The 21,683-nt window shown below is 48.0% G+C and overlaps 1 protein-coding gene across 1 annotated transcript; it reads left to right on the top strand.

Moving 5' to 3' along the window:
- Positions 1-3,939: 3,939 nt before the first annotated feature.
- Positions 3,940-20,175, top strand: PRSS55 (serine protease 55). Its single transcript, XM_052645237.1, is given in 6 exon segments — positions 3,940-4,034; positions 5,688-5,764; positions 7,050-7,242; positions 9,188-9,438; positions 10,936-11,078; positions 19,789-20,175. Coding segments are annotated over 6 exon segments (1,146 nt in total).
- The last annotated feature ends 1,508 nt before the right edge of the window (positions 20,176-21,683 follow it).

Raw genomic sequence — 21,683 nt, 5'->3', positions numbered from 1 at the left:
AGATAGTACTTGGAGTCAGTGCAGACCCCACAGGTGCAAGACTCAGCCCCACAAGACCACCCCCACTTCAGATGCCAATTGCAAGTCTAGGTTGTGAGAAAATGGAATTTTCCCTACCACATCAGTAAACAAAGGATGTCACAGTTATTAGTGATTGCAACCACAGCCTACTAAGGTGAGCTGGTGAGCCTTGAGGTAACTCAGGAAGGGAAAGAATATCTGCTGTCTAGTAACCATGAGGCTGCAGCCACTCCCTACAGTGAGCCCTGAGGAAATCTAGGACAAGGAAACAGGATACTGGCCCCAGGTAGGTGAGATGCATATGAAATGAACAATTACAGTGAGCCCAGACTCTTGCATCGGAGAAGGCAATGGCACCCCACTCCAGTACTCTTGCCTGGAAAATCCCATGGACGGAGGAGCCTGGTAGGCTGCAGTCCATGGGGTCGCTAAGAGTCGGACACGACTGAGCGACTTCCCTTTCACTTTCACTTTCATGCACTGGAGAAGGGAACGGCAACCCACTCCAGTGTTCTTGCATGGAGAATCCCAGGGACAGGGGAGCCCGGTGGGCTGCCATCTATGGGGTTGCACAGAGTCGGACACAACTGGAGCGACTTAGCAGCAGCAGCAGCAGACTCTTGCATCTTCCCATACATAGAAAAGTGCCAGATTCCTTAATTTGAGGTACCTGGTTATCTTTAATTAGCAACCATCTTTTGATGTTCAGACTACCTGCCCTTCGTTACAAAACTATTATATCCTGGCTCCCCCCTCACCTCCTCAGAGCAGTTCTCTCAGGTTGCCTGAGATGCTGCCTCCTGGGCTTGAAGTACTAAAAATCCCCACCGAATAAAATGTAACTCTCAACTTCTGGGTTCTGAATTTTTTTTTCAAGGTCACCTCTACTTCAAACTGACTGGCTACAAATCAGATTCCCATGACCCCCTCCTCAGGTTTGATAATTTGCTAGAATTGCTCACAGAATTCAGGAAAGTGCTTTACTTATGATTACCAACTTATTAAAAGGTACAACTCAGGAACAGCCCAATGGGAGAGATGCCTGAGTCAGTGCTGGAGAGGGGTGAAGAGCTGCCATGCCCTCCCAGCACCTCCATATGCTCCCAACCCAGACACTGTTCAAATCCCTTCAGTTAGGGTTTTCATGTGGCTTCCTGACACAGGCATGATTGGTTAAATCATTGGCTACTGGTGATTAACTCAACCCCCAGCTCCTCTCCCCTCCCTAGAAGTCCGGGGCTGGGGTTGAAAGTTCCAAACCTCGAACCAGGGGTCTGGTCTGCCTGGCAACCAGCCCGCATCCTTAGGGGCTTTTCAAAAGTCACCCAACTGATGCAATAAACCCACTTTATGACTTTAGGGGAAATGTAAACATAGTTTGAAATTTCTTTTTAAATACCTCAGTGCAAACTGTGACATGTAAGCAATGAAAGTAGATACTAAATGCAACCGTATCATTGGTTCATGGGCCTCCCTGGTGGCTCAGACAGTAAACAGTCCACCTACAGTGTGGGAGACCTGGGTTCAATCCCTGGGTTGGGAAGATCCCCTGCAGGAGGGCATGACAACCCTCTCCAGTATTCTTGCCTGGAGAATCCCCATGGACAGAGGAGCCTGGTGGGCTACAGCCCATGGGGTCACAAAGTCGGACACGACTGACTGACTAAGCACAGCACATCATTGGTTCATACCGAGTTGTAACCACTATTACAAGAGTTTGATGCTCATTTTAATATGCTAGTCTCTTGAATTAAATATTTATCAAGAAATTATTAACGATGATAGATCAATGAGTAAAACAAACTTACAGAAAAATAATTACCTCATTAACACAAACTCAGGTGGGGCTGAGAGGGGCTTGTTATGAATAACAAAAGACGCTCTTTTCACCTCTATCACTTTAGAGCTGTTTTAGAAGCCAGGGGAAAAAAATAAAGCAAATACTAAAGCAAAGATGTTCCTATTGTTCTGATCACTTAGGAAATTAAAAAGGGTTTAGGAGCTCTGGTCAGAAGTCTGAATAAAGATCAGACTGTACATTTCTTCTTATATTAAAATATCACAAGTTTCCTTGTTACCTTTGAGGGTCCCCAATTATCTACAAGCTTTGCTCCCCCTTTCCTTCAGGTCTCTTCTGTCACCCTGTCCAGGAGACCTCCCCACTCACTCTACTAAAAACAGCCCCTGTGGAACTTCCGTGATGGTACAGTGGCTAAGACTCCATGTACAATGCAGGGGGCCCGGGTTCGATCCCTGGTCAGGGAACTAGATCCCACATGCCTTAACTAAGATCCTGCACGCGACAGCTAAGACCTGAAGCAGCCAAGTAAATTAAAAATAAAAATATAAAAACAGCACCTATGGTTTTCTCCAACCCCACTTCCTATGCCCTCTCCCTGCTTTAATTCTTTCCATAGCTCTTATGATCATCTGAGGTAGTCTCTTCCACTAGCCTATAACGTTAGTGAGAACAAGAGATTTTTTTTTCATTTACTCCAATATCCCAGTTCTTGAGCAATGCTGTTGTATTAGCCAAAGCAAAGATACACTGTCACCCCAGCCAATCCTCGTATTGACTCCGATAGTTGTAATGTCCCCTGTGTAGAGATAAGGGAAACTCTGAGAGGATAGCAGCTTGTCTAAGGCCCTTTAGGGGCTTCCCTGGCAGCTCAGATGGCAAAGAATCTGCCTGCAATGTGGGCGGGCCTGGACTCAGTCCCTAGGTTGGGAAAATCCCCTGGAGAAGGAAATGGCAACCCACTCCGTACTCTTGCCTGGAGAATCCCATGGACAGAGGATCCTGGCGGGCTACTGTCCATGGGGTCACAGAGTCGGACACAACTGAGCGACTTAAGCACAGTACAAGGCCCTTTAGAGACGTGTGACATCAGGGACTTCCCTGACAAGGCACGGGATGGAGGTTCAACCCCTAGTCAGGAAACTAAGATCCCACATGCCATGGGTCAAATAAGTCCTCTCACCACAACTAGAGAGTAGCCCCCACATACCACAACTAGAGAAAGTCCTCGAGCAGCAACGAAGAGCCCACACAGCCACAACAGATAAATAAAAATAAAAATGCAACCTGCACATGGTTGACGTAAAGCGTGAATGCCATCACTATTTTTTTACAAAATTGATGTGTGATGTTGGAAACAGGATTCAAGGTTAGGTATGTCTGACTCTGGAATCCACACACAGACCACTTCTTAAATGATGCAGCATAATATAAGCGGAAGGACACCTTTCAGGAGCAGCCAGCCCCTTCATGAACATGTGTAATGTGTGTGCGCAGTCGTGTCCGACTCTTTGCGACCCCATGGACTCCTCTGTCCATGAGGTTCTCCAGGCAAGAATTCTGGAGTGGGTTGCCATTTCCTTCTGCAGGGGATCTTCCTGACCCGGAGACTGAACTCTTCTCTCTTGCATTGGCAGGCAGGTTCTTTACCACTGAGCCGCCAGGGAAGCCCTGCGTGAACACAAGAGGAGACCGAATACATCCCCCAAGGCGTCTGACCATCGTCCTTACTGGATGTTGGTGAGGCCTTTGCGCCAACTATGGAGCATCCACCAGGCAGCCCATGTCAGCAAGTACCTGCTTTCCTCTTGGGATTTCTACAGATCCCTAACATTCCTGAATTTCTCTCCGTACACAACAGGGGAGGCCGTGTCTGCCCAGTTCCGAGGGGAGACATTCTCATCAGAGTCTACAGGAACGGCAGCTTCTGGGGTGGCAGACGTGCACAGCAGCTCGGACCCCACTGGTCACTCTCTCCACTGACTCAGATGTGGTGGGAACCACTGGTGTTGTGAAGAAGCTTGGCCAAAAATTGCTGGGCAGTGATTGAGTGTTTTGCGATAGATAGAGCTCAGTTTAGGGCAGGTGTGCCCATCCGGCTTTCCAGCAGAGAGACGGCCATGGTCCTCCAGTCTCCCAGCAGACGGGGGGGCCCAGGCTCCACCTGCCTCCACACCCTCCTCCAGGACCAGAGCAATCAGGAGGTGGGCAGCAGGTACGGGGCGAGGGGTTGTGGAGGGGGAGCACTGAGTCCATAAGAAGAGCAGATGGAAGACGCGGAGCTAGACCCAGGCCAGGTGACCCCGTGTGCTCTGGGAATCTTTATCCACGTGCCAGGAAACAAAGGCTTAGCCCTTGTTCAAGGCCAAGGGAGACGAGGTAGCATGTGTTATTCAGGCCCCGCCCTCCCTTCAGCAAGGACACCTGGATTCTGTAGAGCAGCTGCTCACAGAGGGCCCTGATCCTGGAGGAGGAAGCCCCATGTCCTGGTGTTTCTCCTCCCAGAGTAGCTGGGGCCACAGCCTTGGTGTAGTAAAGAGGTGCCCCACTCAAGGCATATATCTTCGTCTTGAGGTTCACGACAACTTTTTAAATGAGTTTTCTTTTATTTATTAAAATGTTTCTTCTATTTAATGACAACATGATGATTTTTACCTTCCAGCTACAATTTATTTATTTATTTGTTTATTTTTGACAAGTGATCATAGTTTATATGGGCCTCCCAGGTTGCACTAGTGGTAAAGAAACTGCCTGCCGATACAGGAAACGTAAGAGATGCGAGTTCAGTCCCTGGGTCAGGAAGATCCCCTGGAGAAGGGCATGGCAACCGGCTCCAATATTCTTGCCTAGAGAATCCCATGGACAGAGGAGCCCAGCGGGCTACGGTCTATAGCGTCACAAACAATCGGACATGGCTGAAATGACTTAGCACACACGCACACGTAATAGTTTATACAGCTTCACAGCAACTTTACTGTCTGAACATCAGTATTCCTTTTCTGCAGAGGAGAAAACCCAGGGTAGACACAGCAAGTCTAGAAAATGACCGGAGGTCACTTTGGGAACTGAATTAGCACATGATTCACGTCTAAACATCAGGCCCGGCCAGCGGTCAGGAAAGCGGTACTGAGGGTGCTTGGATAGAGCCCATCCAAGTCCGTGTACTGAAAGTGTCAAAGAACATAAAGTAATGTGCGGATCATACAGTTGAGCCAATAACCTGAGCAAAGACTCGGGCTGGGCACCTCCACCTGTGAGTCTGATCTTTCCATCCTTGGAATGGATAGGGGCCTGTCTGGAGATTTGGGGGCCACATGGAATAAACCAGAGAGAGTGGGAAGGGGGCTGCTGCCTGCTGGGCTGAGTGTGGGGGAGGCTGAGGCCTCGGAACCCAGCCCGTGGTCCGTGCGGGTGGCCCAGGTCAGGGGCCTGAGTGGAGAACTCCGTGGGCCCCTGGACTGCCCAGGGTTTGGGTGACACAGGCCTCAGGGTCTCCCTGAGCACCTTCCTGAGTGCCTCCTGTTTCCAAGGGTGCAGCCTGGCAGCCTCTGGTGCAGGGCTCCTGCTCACAGTAACTGTGAAGGGGAGGCTGCTGAGCCTTAAAGAATGCCGGTGTGACAGGCCACCCAGGCACCCCTCCAAGGACGCGTGAAGGGAGGGCTGTGCCCACGTCAGGAAGGGAAGCTCGGTCAAGGAGGCATCTCGAATGAGGCTCATCTCAGAAGCAGAGGGGCCAGAGGAGAAGCCCGCGTGGCTTGGCCTGAGTTCTCAGACCCGCTGTCCATTGTGACATCACTGGAGGGGGTAGCTCTGACCGGGAGGCCTTGACAGTGTCATTTCCCTCAGCTCGGGCCTCTGTCACCTCCAGGCCAACAGCCACACCCTGGGCCATGCTCCTGTGGTCCCTTTTGCTGCTCATGTCCCAGGCCAGGGACGCACACCTCGGTATGTGGACACCTGCCTGGGGGCCTGAATGACTCTGCAAGTGGGCCCTGCTCCCTCCCTTCCATTCTGCCAGGAGCCCGAGGGGCAAAGGGACAGCTCTTATTGTTCTTTAGGCCCTCAGTCGTGTCTGACTCTGTGACCCCCTGGACTGTAGCCCACCAGGCTCCTCTGTCCATGAGATTCTCCAGGCAAGAATACTGGAGTGGGTTGCCATTTCCTTCTCCAGGGGATCTTCCCGATCCAGGGATCAATCCTGAGTCTCCCGCATTGCAGGCAGATTCTTTACCGCTGAGCCACCTGGGAAACCCAAGGAGCAGCTCACAAATAAGTTAATGGCCACTAAGAGACCAGCTCACAAGAGCAGCGGCTTCCGATATCCCACACGCCCCTCCTGGAAACCACTTCCCTTGCTCCTTGTCTTGTGCCAGCCCCAAGTTGCAGCTTGAGAACTCTTAATTAGTTGTGGTATGTGGGAGCTAGTTCCCCGACCAGGGATTGAACCCCAATCCCCCTGCATTGGGAATGCCTGGGAAATCCCAAACGCTTTATCTTATAGTTCTGTAGGACTTCCACGTGGGCCTCACTGGTCTAAGATCAGGGTGTCAGCAGGACTGTGCTTCTACTGGAAGCTTTAGAGGGAGTGTATTAACTGGGGTTTTCTGACTTCTAGAGGCCATCAGTATCCCTTGGCTTGTGGCCCCTTCCTTCATCTTCAGCGCCAGCGATATGGCACCTCTCCATGCCTTTCTCCTGTAGTCACATCTCTCTCCTCCTGCTGTCCTCCACCACCCTTAGGGGCCAGTGTGACTACAGTGGGCCTACTCAGATTATCCAAGACAATGTCCGCATTTTAAGATCAGATGATTAGCAACTTTCAGTCCAGCTTCAAAGTCCCCTTTGCCTCATAAAGCAACATATTCATGAGTTCTAAATCACGGTCCATTAGGACATGGACATCTTTTGAGAGGGAGGCATTATTCTGCCAAGCACTACAGGTTGGTCTGGGCAGGTATTCCCTCTGATTTCTCCTGGATGAAAGCAGAAAGCACAGTACAGTGACTTGCTTATCTGGAAGGGAGACAGAGCCAACACTTTTGACCATGTCCCAGGCTCTGGGAAACAAATGTGAAGCCTCTGTTGGCTTACTCATGTTTCTAAGGTACTTCCCGGGGTCAGCCTCAGTTTCCCCATCTCTAGAATGGGTATAATGATAGCTACTTATGGATCTCCTATAGGTATTGACAAAGTGTTGCATCTTTTGCCTTCCTTTCTCTCATTCTACCAGAATGTGGTGAAAGACCCATGTTTGCAAGAGGAGCTCAGTATTCCAGAATCACAGGAGGGATAGAGGCTGGGGTGGGTGAGTTTCCATGGCAGGTGAGTGTTCAGGCAAGTAATGAACATCTCTGTGGTGGCGCCATCCTCAGCGAGTGGTGGATTATCACGGCGGCTCACTGCTTTTACCCTGAGCAGTTACCGTAAGTACCAAGTTCATCCTATCTCTTCTGACAGTGCGTGCCCCTGGGGCACCCCACACTCAGCCAAGCCCGATTGCCGAGGGAGGTTCTGGAGTCGCTGCTTCCCGTATCAGACATGAATGACCACCACCTACTGCCTTCCACCCTGGGGATTGGTCTGTCTACCTCTCCTGTGACATTCAAGTCCTTTTAAGTGGAAGTTCTCCAAGTTCTGGAGGTCTCAGTTCCTGGGCCATCTGACACCTGATTTTCTTGCCCTGTGTAGAGTTTTCTCTGCATCCCAGGAGACTGGTGGAAAAAATAGAGCATTTAGTGATTACAAATCATGTTCTAAGAAACCATGTGCATTAACTGATTGAATCATATACACCCAGCCTGAGGAAGGCAGAATGAATTGCTCCCTTTTAACTCATTCGATCTTACAACAACCCTAGGGCAGCTAAAATGAACATCTTTATCTTATAGAGAAGGAAGCTGAAGCCCAGTAAGGTTGGGTGATTCACCCAAGGGACACATCTGCTGCCGCTGCTGCTCAGTCGCTTCAGTTGCGTCCGACTCTGTGCGACCCCATAGACGGCAGCCCAGTAGGCTCCCCCCTCCCTGGGATTCTCCAGGAGACAAGAAATAGCGTTTGAACCCCCTTCTAGCATTTGTACTTTTCTGCTCCACCATCTCATGAAAGATGGACGATACATAGAAAGATAAACTTTAACAGGTTAATCAAAACCACAGGGAAAGTTTCACCCTGGGGTAGCCAAGGAAACTGGTTGCATCTGCTCTCGTGGGATACTTAGGGATTGGAAAATTCCTGGCCATTCTGCCTGGAAGGAAATTCCTGAAGAGTCCTTCTGCTTCATCAGTGGCAGTGCGTCTTGCATGCTAAGTTGCTTCAGTCATATCTGTCTCTTCGTGGCCCTAAGGACAGTAGCCACCAGCCTCCTCTGTCCATGGGATTCTCCAGGCAAGAATACTGAAGTAGGTTGCCATGCCCTCCTCCAGGAGGTCTTCTCAACCCAGGTATCAAACCTGAGTCTCTTTTGTCCCTTGCACTGGCAGGTGAGTTCTTTACCACTAGGGCCACGTGGGAAGCGCCATCAATGGCAGGTTTAGATTAAAGTCCATTCTTGATTCTTGCATGGGCCTTCTATATATGTGTACAAGAGTTTATTTCTAAGAGAGAAGTGGTAGAATCGTACGGCTGTACATCTTCAAGTTTATTAGAAGGCACCAAATGATTTTTCAAAGTGGTTGTACCAATTTAAATTTCCCCCAGTGGTATTTAAGTGTTAAAATCATCACCAATACTTGCTACTTTTTCAGAACTTTTAATTTTCGCTTTTCTGATAGGTAAGACTAGAATCTTGGTGGTCATAATTTGTATTTTTTCTTACTACTACTGCTACATTGATATATTCAAGTTGATTGGTGTATTTTCTCTCCTGTAATGCCTGTTCGAGTTTGACAGTGTTTTATTTGTAGAATCTCTTTATATATTCTGAATATGTAAATTTGGTCAGTTGTGTATGTTGCAAACAAACAAACCCTGAGTCTCTAAATTGCTGGTAGACAGGTTGCTATGATAATCCCGTACCTACCTGAGGGCTAGTTTGTGTGCGCCAGGGTCTGATCTGTGCTAAGTGGTCTTTTGTGGGCTCTTTGGGCAGGTGATTGAGGGGCAAAGCTAGGTCCTGCCTTTGCCCAGTGAGGCGGGACTGTCTCATTCGGGTCTCTGGGACGATGCTGGAGCACCAAGATGGCTGCGGGCCCACACTGGCTGTTTCACCCTCCTTCTCTACCTTTTACAAATGCTTACAACCTCTGAGCGACAGCCCCAGTAGGACAAGTCCAGAAGGCTAGTAGGACCATGTGGGGTTTAGGGTTTAGCCGTAGCAGATTCTGGGCCCCCTGTGACTTTCCTCCCTCTCTGGTTCTCTGCCTCCACCAGGCCCACCGAACTGAGAGTCGTGCTGGGAACCAGTAGCCTAACCAGCCCATCCCTGGAGATAAAGGGAGTCACAACCGTCATTCTCCACAAGGACTTTCAAAGAGTTAACATGGACAATGACATCGCTCTGCTGATGCTGGACAACCCCATCATATTCAACGAGCGGAAAGAACCCCTCTGCCTGCCCACGCAGCCCGGCCTCTCCCAGTGGCACAATTGCTGGGTGGCAGGATGGGGGCAAGTCAAATCCGGTACGTCACAGCTCAGCATCTCCTGGGTGCAGCCAGGCTGAGGGCTGCATCACTGGCATCTGAGGAGGGGCCAGTAAACCTAGAGGAGAAGGTGAAAGAGAGAACAGCTGAGGAAGGGAGGGGGAGGGGCTTGCCTCAGAGCTAATCCCTGAACACTAGAAACCCAGGGAGGCCTGATCTCAGCCTCTTTCAAGTTACCAAGGAAACACCCCCGCCAACCCCCGCCAAGGCCGAACACTGAGATGCCAGGTGTGGGCCATCCCTGGGTGCGGGTCTTCCCTTGCGAGCCAGCGCACAACCATTTGTTGGCTTCATTGAATGCAAACCTCCAGCTTGCCAGGGGCTCCCTGCTCTGTCCTCTCTCATCTCCCCGATTCACGCATGCATGCTTTCCACCTGATTCCTTCAGGCATTCAAGACACCTGCCCTGGCCTAGACTTTAGATGGTCCTGGAGTGTTGCCCATCCATTCTTAGAAATGAATCTGTTCTTGTTACTTGTCAATACATTGTCACTTGGCCCAAATAGAAGGAGCTGGACCAGGGTATAAAGGGATTATGAAAGCCCCCACTGAACTGCCCCAAAGAAAACTCACTAACATAGGTGCGAGAGGGGTGGGAACGGCACAGCACGAGCTCAGGCCTGAACAAGACTACAGGTCCTTGGGGGATGCTCTGCAGCAAGCTGGGGTCCGAAACACGGTAGGTATTTCAGGAACTTAGTGACTGGAGGGTAACTGGTGTTAACACTGATTCAGGACTTCAGACAAGACTCAAAATTTAGAAGTGAGGAAGAGGCAGGTGGGTTCCTGCAAAATTAAAAATATGCAATAAGAATAAGACTTTTGAAATCTCCGTGTGGTTAGAGGATGAGACGGAGACAAATTCAGACAAATTCCTAGAAGCTGGCAGTCCAGGAAGGGCCTTGGCAAACCCCCTGTCGAGGCTGTCAACCGCTGACAGAAAACAACAAAATTCTGTAAAGCAATTATCCTTCCATTGAAAAATCATTAAATTAGAAAACAAAAAAGACTCTCAACCAACCTACCCTACCTTTGTCTAGCGCAAACCCAGTTTCAGCGGCACTGTGTCGGAAGTGCCGTGCTCACATAACAGAGAGGGGCGATAAGCAAATATGGCTTGAAGAGGTGGGATTATGTAAGAACTGCTCAACAGCCAGTTCTAAGGAGTGAAATTGGTGGGGTTGCTGGAGCCCAGACAGAAGTCTTCTTGGAGGCAGGAGTAGGATTTTGAATGGGAGGAATGAATAATTTAAATAGATGGGGACTTGTTTGGAAAAGCCTGGGCTGGTGGAATGAGTAAATTGCAAGGGATTACTGGCAGGATGTGGAGAATGAGGTTCTGTGAAAAGGTGAAGAAAGGGTGGCTGGGTGGCTGGTGGGGTGCTGGGCGGGACGGCCTGGGGCCCGCGTGGTTGCACTCGCGGCACTGGGGCTGGAGTACAGTGACCGTTCTAACGGGCCTTCTCCGTGGTTCAGGTCTCAACGAGCCTATGGAAACTGAGCTGCTGAAAGCCCCCATGACCATAATGAATTGGGACAGGTGTTTTAAGGAATTTCCCAAACTTACCAAAAACATGCTGTGTGCTGGATATGAGAACGAGAGCTATGATTCTTGCCAGGTAAGTTGGGGGTACCTGGGGTGGCACAGTGCAAAGGCACCCTCTGTCCATGGGAAGCAGACAGGAAGAGTCTGGGAAAAGTGCGGGAATTGGGCTTAGTTGTGAGAAGCGGGACCTGGATTCAGGAATACTTAGTGTCAGGTCCTGTGAGTCAGTAAGCAGCAACCCTGAATAAATATTTCTGGCCTTCTCCAATCCAGGTAGGGCCCCAAGACTTTTTCTATCTCAGACTTGTTTTAAAAAAAAAAGGGCGAGGAAGATTTGAGATCCACTTAGCTTCCTCTGTTGCACTGTTTTTTTCTCCTTTTTTTGGTCTGTGTCATATCTCAGTTGTGACACTTGGCCTCTCTCTAGTTGAGGCATGCAAGCTCAGTAGTTGAGACTCCGGATCTTAGTTACCCAACCAGGGATGGAACCCACATCCTCTGCATGAGAAGGTGGATTCTCAACCACTGCACCACCAGGGAAGTCCTGGGTCCTAAACCATTGGTGAGACATCTATGGTTTAGACAACATCTTTAACATCTACGGTGAGCCCTCTATGTCCTAGGCAGGCAGTTGGGTAAACTACCATAGCATATTGGATGATGTATGCAGCGCCCACTGAACAAAAGCCTGACAGCTTAGTTTCTCTTTAATAAAATGGACACAAAATTTAAAAACATTTTTGATTGATACTAGAAAAGAAACAGAGGAAAAACCCTCATAAACTAACTTCCTCTGGTTGTAAGGATGGGAGAGATTCATCTTGGGAGTGCTCACTTGAGGAGCCCCCTATCTGGTCACTGGTGTGAAACTATAAGTGTGGATGTTAGATGAGCTACAAGTGACGAAAAGGCTGTCTCGTGCAAAGGCTGTGAGGTAGGAAAGAGCGAACTCCAGCAGCAATGGCATCTCTTTTAGAAGGTGTCCCCCCTAGAAGGTGAAGGTTGCGAGGACCACAGAGAGAGACGAAACCAGTGTCACACAAGCCTGGTGCTTTTCCCATATCCTGGACAAGTTCAGTTCAGTTCAATCACTCAGTCATGTCCGACTCCTCGCGACTTCATGAATCGCAGCACGCCAGGCCTCCCTGTCCATCACCAACTCCCGGAGTTCACTCAGACTCACGTCCATCGAGTCAGTGATGCCATCCAGCCATCTCATCCTCTGTCGTCCCCTTCTCCTCCTGCCCCCAATCCCTCCCAGCATCAGAGTCTTTTCCAATGAGTCAACTCTTTGCATGAGGTGGCCAAAGTACTGGAGTTTCAGCCTTAGCACCATTCCTTCCAAAGAAATCCCAGGGCTGATCTCCTTCAGAATGGACTCGTTGGATCTCCTTGCAGTCCAAGGGACTCTCAAGAGTCTTCTCCAACATCACAGTTCAAAAGCATCAATTCTTCAGTGCTCAGCTTTCTTCACAGTCCAACTCTCACATCCATACATGACCACAGGAAAAACCATAGCCTTGACTAGACGGACCTTTGTTGGCAAAATAATGTCTCTGCTTTTCAATAAGCTGTCTACGTTGGTCATAACTTTCCTTCCAAGGAGTAAGTGTCTTTTAACTTCATGGCTGCAGTCACCATCTGCAGTGATTTCAAGACAAAACAAGATAATTGGAACGTCTAGTTCTGGACAAGATGAAGTGGACACATTTCTCTTGATCCCTCTCTCTAAATACAGCTGAAAGCCCTGGACATTATATTGTGAAACAAAAGTAAAGGCTCTGGAAGGGAAAGAGAAGATGAAATTGGAAACAAATATCCTACTACTTAAGGCATGATACAGCAGTGAGTTCCCTGGATTTTCTTTTCGCCTCTTACCTCCCAGCCTAGATCATACTACATAAGGGCACTGTCTTTCCTAGGACCAGCTAGGGGGAAAAATACCAGTGGTCACAGATACAAACTAACAAAACAAAACAAGAAAGACTTCCTCTCTTTGGAGGAAAAGAAAGGACAACCTAGCAAGGCAGAGACTATTTAACAATAATCCTTCTATCCCAGCAACATACCAGGAAAAACCCCACAGCACTCCTACCCCAGCAAGCAAGGTCTAGCGGACACCCTCGCCCTCCCCACTTCTGCCCACCATGGTGGTGTCACAGGAGGCTGAATGGAAAGGCAGGACTTTACCATCTAGTCTAACGAAGCATCCTCCGTCCCCTTCGGTGTCAGTGGAAGCCACATGAGGAACTTGGGCTCCCACCCAGTAGCAGTCACACTCCTGCTCCTTCCCTTGGTGTCATTGCTGGCCTGAGTGGGGGGTCTTGACTTCTACCCCAATTTAATGGAAAGGAGTTGGCTTCCCGCACTCCAGTTTCACAAGAAGCCTGTTAAAACAGGTGATTCATATGAGAACCAGAATCCCATAACCTAATACTCAAGACGTTATCTGTACTAGAATAGAGAGTTTCATTAATATCTATTGATTCCATTTATTAATGCACACAAAATAAGGAAAAATAAAATTAAAAATCAGAGTAAAGAACCTTTGGGGAGGACTTCCCTGGTAGTCCAGCGGCTAAGACTCTGTGCTCTCAATGCAGGGAGCCTGGGTTCAGTCCCTGGCGGGGGAACTAGATCCTACATGCCACAACAGCTAAGAGTTTGTATGCCCAACAAAAAGATCCCTCATGGGGCAATTAAGATCTAAGTAAATAAATGTCTAAGAATTAAAAACAAAGCCAAGCAGCTTGCTTTAAAATAGTATTTTTTTTTAAATTGAGAACTATGAATTCCTGGAGTAAATTCAATTAAAACATGAAATGAATCATGCACTTAAATATAAAACTATACACATTTTTTAGGAAAAAATAAATCTTTGGGACATAGAGTAACACCAAAAACATAACTCATGAGAAGAAAAAGTGATCAACTGGACCTCATCAAAATTTGAAAAGACCATATTAAGAGGATGAGGAAGGAACTTCCCTGGTGGTCCCGTGGCTAAGACTCCGTGCTCCCAGTGCCGGGGGCCTGGGTTCAATCCCTGGTTGGGGAAATAGATCCCACATGCTTCACCTAAGACCCGGTGAAGTCAAATAAAAACAATTTTTAAAAAAAGGGAATGAGGGAGGGGATATATATATACCCATATCTGATTCACTTCATTGTACAGCAGAGACTAAACAACATCGTAAAGCAATTATACTCTCTCTCTCTCTCTCTCTCTATATATATATATATATATATATATATATATATATAAAATAAATTAAAACTAAGAGGATGAAATTACAAGCTATTGATTGGGAGGTAATATTCAACAAAGGAACTATGCTTAGAATGTATAAAGCACTCTCAAACTCAAAAGCAGAAAGACAAACTGTCCAGTGCAAAAATGGGCAAAAGACAAGGACATTTTGTTGAAGAGGATATACAGATGGCAAATAAAATAGATGTTCAATGTCATTCGTCATCAAGAAAATGCAAATTGAACTACAATCAGAAAATGCAAATTAAAACTACTACACACCTCAGAATGGCTAAAATTAAAAAAAAAAAAAGCAGTGGGAGGTGGGAGAGGGGTTCATAAAAAAATTTTTTTAATAAATAAATATCCAAATTGCAGAGGGAAAACAAGCAAACAGTAACACCAGATGCTGACAAGATTGCAGAGAAACTGGATCATGAATACATTGCTAGGGGTGGGAGTGGGGGGTGGGGTGGAGTTTAAAATAAATCAATCACTCTGAAAACCATTTTGTAGTTTTTAAAAAATTGAAGGTGTTCTTGCCTTATAACCCAGCAAATGCCATTCCTGGGCATTTATTCCAGAGAAATGAAAGCTTGTGTTCACACAAAAAACCATGCACGAGTGCTTATAGCAGATCCACTCATCATAGACTGAAAATGGAAGCAAACCTCCTACAAGATGTGAATAACTGAATATGCTGTGGTACATCCATACCAGGCAATACCACTCAGCTGTGACAAGAAGCAATCTATCAACCTATTGATATAGTGATGCCACGGATGTGCCCAGAGATCTGTGCTGTGTGCAGCAAGCTGACCCTAAAGGTCCCACACTGTGTGATTCCATTTACGTAACACTCCTGAAATGACAAAATGAAAGAGCGGGAGAATGGGTTGTGGTTGCCAGGATTTGAGGAGAGTTTAGGGCTGGAAGGAAGTGGAAGTGGAGATGGCCTTAAAAGGGCAGCACGGGGGATCCTCTGGTTGATGGGCGAGTTCTATACACTGACGGTATCAGTGTTAATACCCCCGATGGTGCTATTGTATTATACATATTTCTGCAAGACGGTCTCTTTGGGAGCAACTTGTAAAGGGTATGTCAGATCCCTCTGAATTGTTTCTTTCAACTGCACATGAATCTACAGTCATACATAAGATAACAAAGAGAAGACAACTCTTTCCAATTTGCTGTGCTGTGCTATGCCCAGTCATGTCCAACTCTTTCTGACCCCATGGACTATAGCCCACCAGGCTCCTCCATCCATGGGATTTTCCCAGGAGGAATACTGGAATAGACTGCCATTTCCCTTGGGGGGATCTTCTTGACTCAGAGATCAAACCTGCATCTCAAGCATCTCCGCAACGAGGATTAAAAGAAACTCTTGGATCCTGGCCATGCCACAGGCCTAGGGAGCAGCCAGTTCATGCTGCAGTAGGAGACAGAGGAGTCCAGTAGGAACAGGAAAGAGAGAAAACAGCACCCAGCAGAACTGGGAGAAAGTCACAGAGGCTTGAAACAGCATCGTGTGTTCAGGGAACGTTCAGTATTTCAGAAGCCAGAGGTAACGGGGTGAGTGTGGAGAGGTAAGCAGAGCAAGGTCACCAGGGGTGGGCGGCCATGCGGGGAGACTAGGGGTTGACCCAGGCTTCTGCCCCTGCTGCTCACCCAAGAATATGAGACTCAAGCCCCTTCAGTATGCACACCTATCTTTTCAATCTCTTTGATTTATCACCATCCAATATTCAAATGGCCAAAGCCAACAATGGCAACACAAGCGTCAAGATCATGTTTTCTGAGGCTACCATCTGGAGTTCAGAACTTTTTGCTTAAATCCATCTCTTATCAAAATGTACTTTAATGAAAGCTTCTAAAATTAACCTTCTATAACTTGAGTGCTATAAATAAATGTGCTATTATAATTTTAAGCCGTTTTTTTAAAAAAATCATGACGCGAAAAGTTTTATTCTCTGTTTAGAAAGCTTTCTATTGCTGATAATCAGCTGTTCTGGGCAAGGAAAGTTTTCTGAAATTATATAATATTATCATCACTTAAAACCAGATAAGCCAGACAAGAAAATCCCTTAGGGTTTAAGAATAATTGCCCGTAAAAATAAAATTACACTTTTAAACTTAGCAAAGTTGAAAAAAAATGTAATCACACAATGAAGGGAAATTTTAATTGGATTATGAAAACATTGAAATATGTCCAAAGTAACAAGCAAGATTATGCTATCCTTAAAACACCAATTAAAATTGAATCAACTGAATTTTGTGGTTTACTTTTTCCAGCACATTTCCTTTTTGTAATCCCCTATTAATTACACTATTTAAAAATATTCAACTTAAAAAAAATCAGTGAGTGGCACAATGCCGCAAAATATAAAATCAAATAGGTCCCCAGCTAGCTCCACAGTAGTTCTTGTGAAGGACCACAGCCGTCTGAGAAACAGGTATCACCATGCTGTGCAACTTTTTTGTCCGTCTCCTCAATCCCGGCAGAAATGGCATCTTATTCATGGTTGGCCAGTGTCTCAAACAGTGCCTGGCATGGAAAATACTCAACAAAAATGTCTGCCAAAGAGATGAACCTTCCTAAGAAGCTGAAAACTGCCTGTAATGTAACAGTAATCTTAGCAGAGGGGACATCCAAGAGAGACCGTGGTGGACAGTGGTTAAGAGCTGGCAGCCATCTGGGCTGACAGGCAATGTGGTCACGGGGCTGCCAAGCTGAGCTGGAGGTCAACCTGAGCTATTGGGTTGGCCAAAGAATTTGTTCGGCTTTTCCTGTAAGCTATTATGAACGAACATTTTGACCAACCCCAAACTCTCTTTAAAGATTTTTTTTTTAATTTTTTGAGCAGTTTGAGGGTCATAGCAAAATCGAGAGGAAGGTATAGAGATTTTCCATAAACCCCCTGCCCCTCCCCACATGCACCATCTCCCCTGTTATCAGCATCCCCATCAGAGTGGCGCCTGTGTTATAACTGATGAACCTACACATCACAATCACCCAAGCCCATTGTTTGTGTTAGCTTCATTCTCGGTATTGCCCAGTCTGTGATTAAACATATAACAACATGCACCATAATGGATGGCACCACACAGAGTATTTTCACCATCCTGGGCTACTTGCCAGGGTGTTATGAGCCCATCATCACCCATGATACTTGCATAAAAGTCTTATTTCACTCCGTAGAGCCTTAGACCTTTACAGACAGAAAGACATCTAAAAAAAATGCTTAATTGCATCTGTTTCACAGATGAGAAAACGTGGTTATTTCAATCATCAATCATCCTCTTCACTATCTGAATGGATCCGAAGCAGTGTAATAATTTCACAGCTCTTTCACACGTATTCAATAATTTCATTCTCTCCAACTACCCTGTAAAATGGGTGTGGGAATGTCTCCCTCTCTCTCAGAAAATAGAAATTTCAGAATTTAAGTGATTTGCCTCAGGTAGTGGGGCCAGGCTGGAAGGTCATGTGCTTCTCGCCCAAAACAGACAGGAGTGATCATGTGATGTAATTAACATGGCGATGAACTTAGGAGGTTCTGTGGTCAGTATGTTTGTAACCAGACCAGTCTCTGGCTACCAGCCTTAGTCTTAAAACAAAGTTCCTATTACGTGGACTGTCATTAGTCCTAGGTCCTTGCTGGCTGAGGCCAGATCCTCCTCTGAGATAATCCTTCCTGCCTTTCCTAGAGAAAGAGAAAAAGATTAAAGGCTCTATGCATGAAAGAACATGAATTTACAGATGTCCCTCTGGAGTTCCAGCAGTCTAAGAAAGGACTCTCTGCTTCCTAAATACACAAGTAGTATTTGTAATGTGTGCATGGGAAGTCACTTGAGTCGTGTCCAGCTCTGTGTGACCCTGTGGACTCTAGCCCTCCAGGCTCCTCTTGTCCATGGGATTCTCCAGGCAAGAATACTGGAGTGGGTTGCCATGCCCTCCTCCAGGGGAATCTTTCCAACCCAGGGATTGAACCCAAGTCTCTTACGTATCCTGCACTGGCAGGCAGGCTCTTTACCACTGAGGCCACCTGGGAACCCTAGTGGTAAACGGCCCATGTTTGTAATACATAAGACTAAAATAATAAATACTAATATATTTCTAGGGCATTTACTACATAGAATTTACCCTATGCTGAGTGATTTACAGATTTTTAAAATTTCACTGCCAGCACTCTTGGGAAATACTTGGTACTATCTCCATTATAACAATGCAGAAATAGGCTTAGAAGTTACGTTTCCAAGCATAGTCCTCTCCCAGCTATGTAAGGAAATAATCAGCATATTAAATAGGTTTTTAAATAATATTTATACCATCATAACATGAAGAAAAATGATTAAAAACACCACTTATGGAAGGAGCTGTTTGAGTGGAAATCCTATTGATTTGGTTCTCATCCCATGACCTTGAACTAGAACTCACACAAAGAAAAGCACGCACTGGAACTTCCCTGGGGGTCCAGCGGTTACGACTCTGCAGTTCCACTGCAGTACACCGAGCCTTGTACATCACGTCCAGGAAGTCTGATCCTCTTCCTCCCCATTAAGAGTTCATATAAGATCTCATTCATTCCAGTCCCCTGTTCATGATCATGGAATCGGAGGCCATCCCTCTGGTAAGAAAGGAAGACAGTTTGAACGATTGTAGCCACCAACCCACCACCCGCGTCGGAGGGAAAGAGCCTGTGCTTGGCATCAGGAAGGCTTGGTTCCAACTTTGGCCCCAGCACCATGTAACTCTGAGTAAGCCTTTCATCCTCCTTAAGCTTCATTTTCCCTGTATTAATATGGACAAAAGGAAGCCATATCCATGTGAGGGACACGGTGCAGATTGGATACATATTTTCTATATAAATAGATAATTCTCTGAGTCATAGGCCCATGTGATTCCACCCTGGAGGAGCCACGCATTCAAAAAAGCTTAGCTCACATGCCCCTGCAAACACCCACACCACAGGATTAAAAAGAGACATACTTCACCCTCACGCCTCTGGAAGAACATCAAAGGAGACCCAGTTCCTATCCACAGCCCCAACCGCAGCCTGTTTTCCTTCCTTCCCTTCTGTCCAGCATTTCTGATTTAAGACCCATGAAACGGGTCCCTCCTCGTCCTCAGCATGGGCGACACATCCTCCGTGTTCCGGCTCCCTGTCTTGGTGTCGCACGAGGAACGGAGCTCGTCTCTCGCCAGCCCTCCCCCTCCGCCTCCCTCCCCAGTCCCGTCCCGGTCACCGCCTGAACTCTGCAGACCGCAGCTCGTGGAGGTGGCCCGGTCACCGCCTGAACTCCGCAGACCGCAGTTCGCGTAGATGGGCCGAGCAGGGCGCCTGGCCCACCCCCACCGGCCGCAGCCGTGAAGCCGGGACTGGGGCGTGGGTGCTGACTAGCAGTGACTTGATTTCGCTTGGTGGCTCGAGTCCGGAGGTTCACGAGCTCTCTTCCGTGAGTGAGCCGTGCTGTGCCTCAGACGGACAGCCGAGAGCGGGGCTCACTGCTGATCTGTGTTCTCTGTCCGCAGGGCGACAGCGGGGGGCCTCTAGCCTGTACCCAAGAATCTGGCAAGAAGTGGTACCACGTGGGCATCATCAGCTGGGGAAGGTCCTGTGGCCTGAAGAACACTCCAGGAGTATACACCTTGTTAGAAAACTACCACTCCTGGATTAAGGAGGTGACTGAGTTAGAGGGAAGGCCTTTTAGTGCCGAGCGAATGGTAGAGACTTCCAAACAAAAGGCAAAGGGCTCTCGTGCCTCGGAATTCCCGAAGCCAGGCAGCCCCACACTCTGGCTGCTCCCCTGCCTTCTGCCCTATGTGACGTTCTAAGCTATTTTTCTACTAATAATAAAACAGATGCTATTCTTTAATCGAGGAGGATGTGTGAATATGAGCCACCAGCAGGGGAACTGACTACAGGTTAGAAGCTAAGAGCTTAGAACTGAGGCTGCAGACAGTAGAACCGGAAGTCAGGCGCGCTGGAGAGATTAAGGACTGGTTTTGAGTCCTTGGAGTAGTCCTGACTCTTTTCATTGCAGATGAGTTACCAAGCTCAAACCATCTAAAGCCAGAAAGGGCTGCTTACAGGTGTGCATAACAGGAAAAAAAAAAGACAAAATGGAAAAACAAGAGTGGTGTGTTGGTTGCCTTCAGGTTTATGGCTGGACCCAGGAGCTCAGCAGATGTTGACTGGGACTGTTTCTCCAAAAGGGCTTCCAAGAAATGGGCCCAACGGCCACTAGTACCTTCAGTTTGTATCCCACCAGCTTAGCAGCTCCCAAAGAGAGAGCCATGTTGCTGAAAATTCCGGCAAAACGCCTTGGTCTCCCTCACTTGATACAGAGGCCCAGGCCCATTGCCGCTCCAATAGCTGAGGCACATTCCTAGGCCAGGCCTGAGTCACATGCCCACAGGAGCCAGCCAAGGGCCAGCCACCTAGAACAGCGTGCCCCGATAGTGAGTACGGGTGGTGCCCCCCCTCCCCCACAGAAATCAGTGTGCTGGGGACACGTCAGTGGGACTGGATACTGGAGATGGCCCTGGATACTGGACCTTCTGGCTGGCCAATCTCCTGGACGCTCAGGGGCGCCTGAAGGAATGACATCCAGAGACCGCTGCTTTCAGACCACTGGAGGAGCAGGGTTAGAGTGGGCCAAGGGAGATCGGGCAAGTGTTTTCTCTCGCAATCTCTTTCTGCAGAAGTATCACCCATGCTGTATGTCAGGGAAAAGCCCAAGATTCCCTACAAAGCTCTTCTACTGTATCTTGAGTCAGAGCCCAGGGCACCCAGTGGGGACCGAAGCCAGAGGGAAGAGCCACAAAAGGCAGCGCCGGACTGTCCAGTCTTGTCTTGAGAGGCAAGGATACCGGAGTGCCTTGCTGATTTCCTCCTCCGGGGGATCTTCCGGACTCGGGGATCGAACCCTCATCTCAGCAGGTGGATTCTTTACCAGCTGAGCCACCTGGAAAGCCCTTTTCACCCTAACCTGGGCAACTACTTCATTTTGGATGCGAGGGAGGAGAGGGAGAGGGTGACAGGCGGAGCAGGGCAGGCGGGCGGAGAAGGAGGTGGGGTGGACGAGGAGTGGGGTGGACGGGGGTGTGGGGGGCAAAGGATCCGTGTTTCCTGCCATGTCTGCTGTCCATCATCCCCTCCTGGAGGGGAAATCAGTATTCCTCCCTCTTGTCCTCTCCCCAAATGTTCTGTATTTAGAAAAGAAAGAGCAAACCCTGACAAATGCGTATTGTTTTCCAACTAAAAATGCCACATCCGCTTCCGCCCCCACACAGATGTCAGCCCTTCTTCCTGGCTGCCCGGGTGTTGGTGTCGCCGGCCCGGGCACTCTGCCACCGCCCCTGGCATCGCCCGCTGTGAGCGCAGATGGAGCCCACGAACTGGACGGCTGGCCTCCCCTTGAGGT

This window comes from Budorcas taxicolor, chromosome 8 (assembly GCF_023091745.1).
Source record: "Budorcas taxicolor isolate Tak-1 chromosome 8, Takin1.1, whole genome shotgun sequence".
Taxonomy (NCBI): domain Eukaryota; kingdom Metazoa; phylum Chordata; class Mammalia; order Artiodactyla; family Bovidae; genus Budorcas; species Budorcas taxicolor.
Note: the sequence above shows the minus strand (reverse complement) of the source record. Positions and strands in the feature narration are given on the sequence as shown.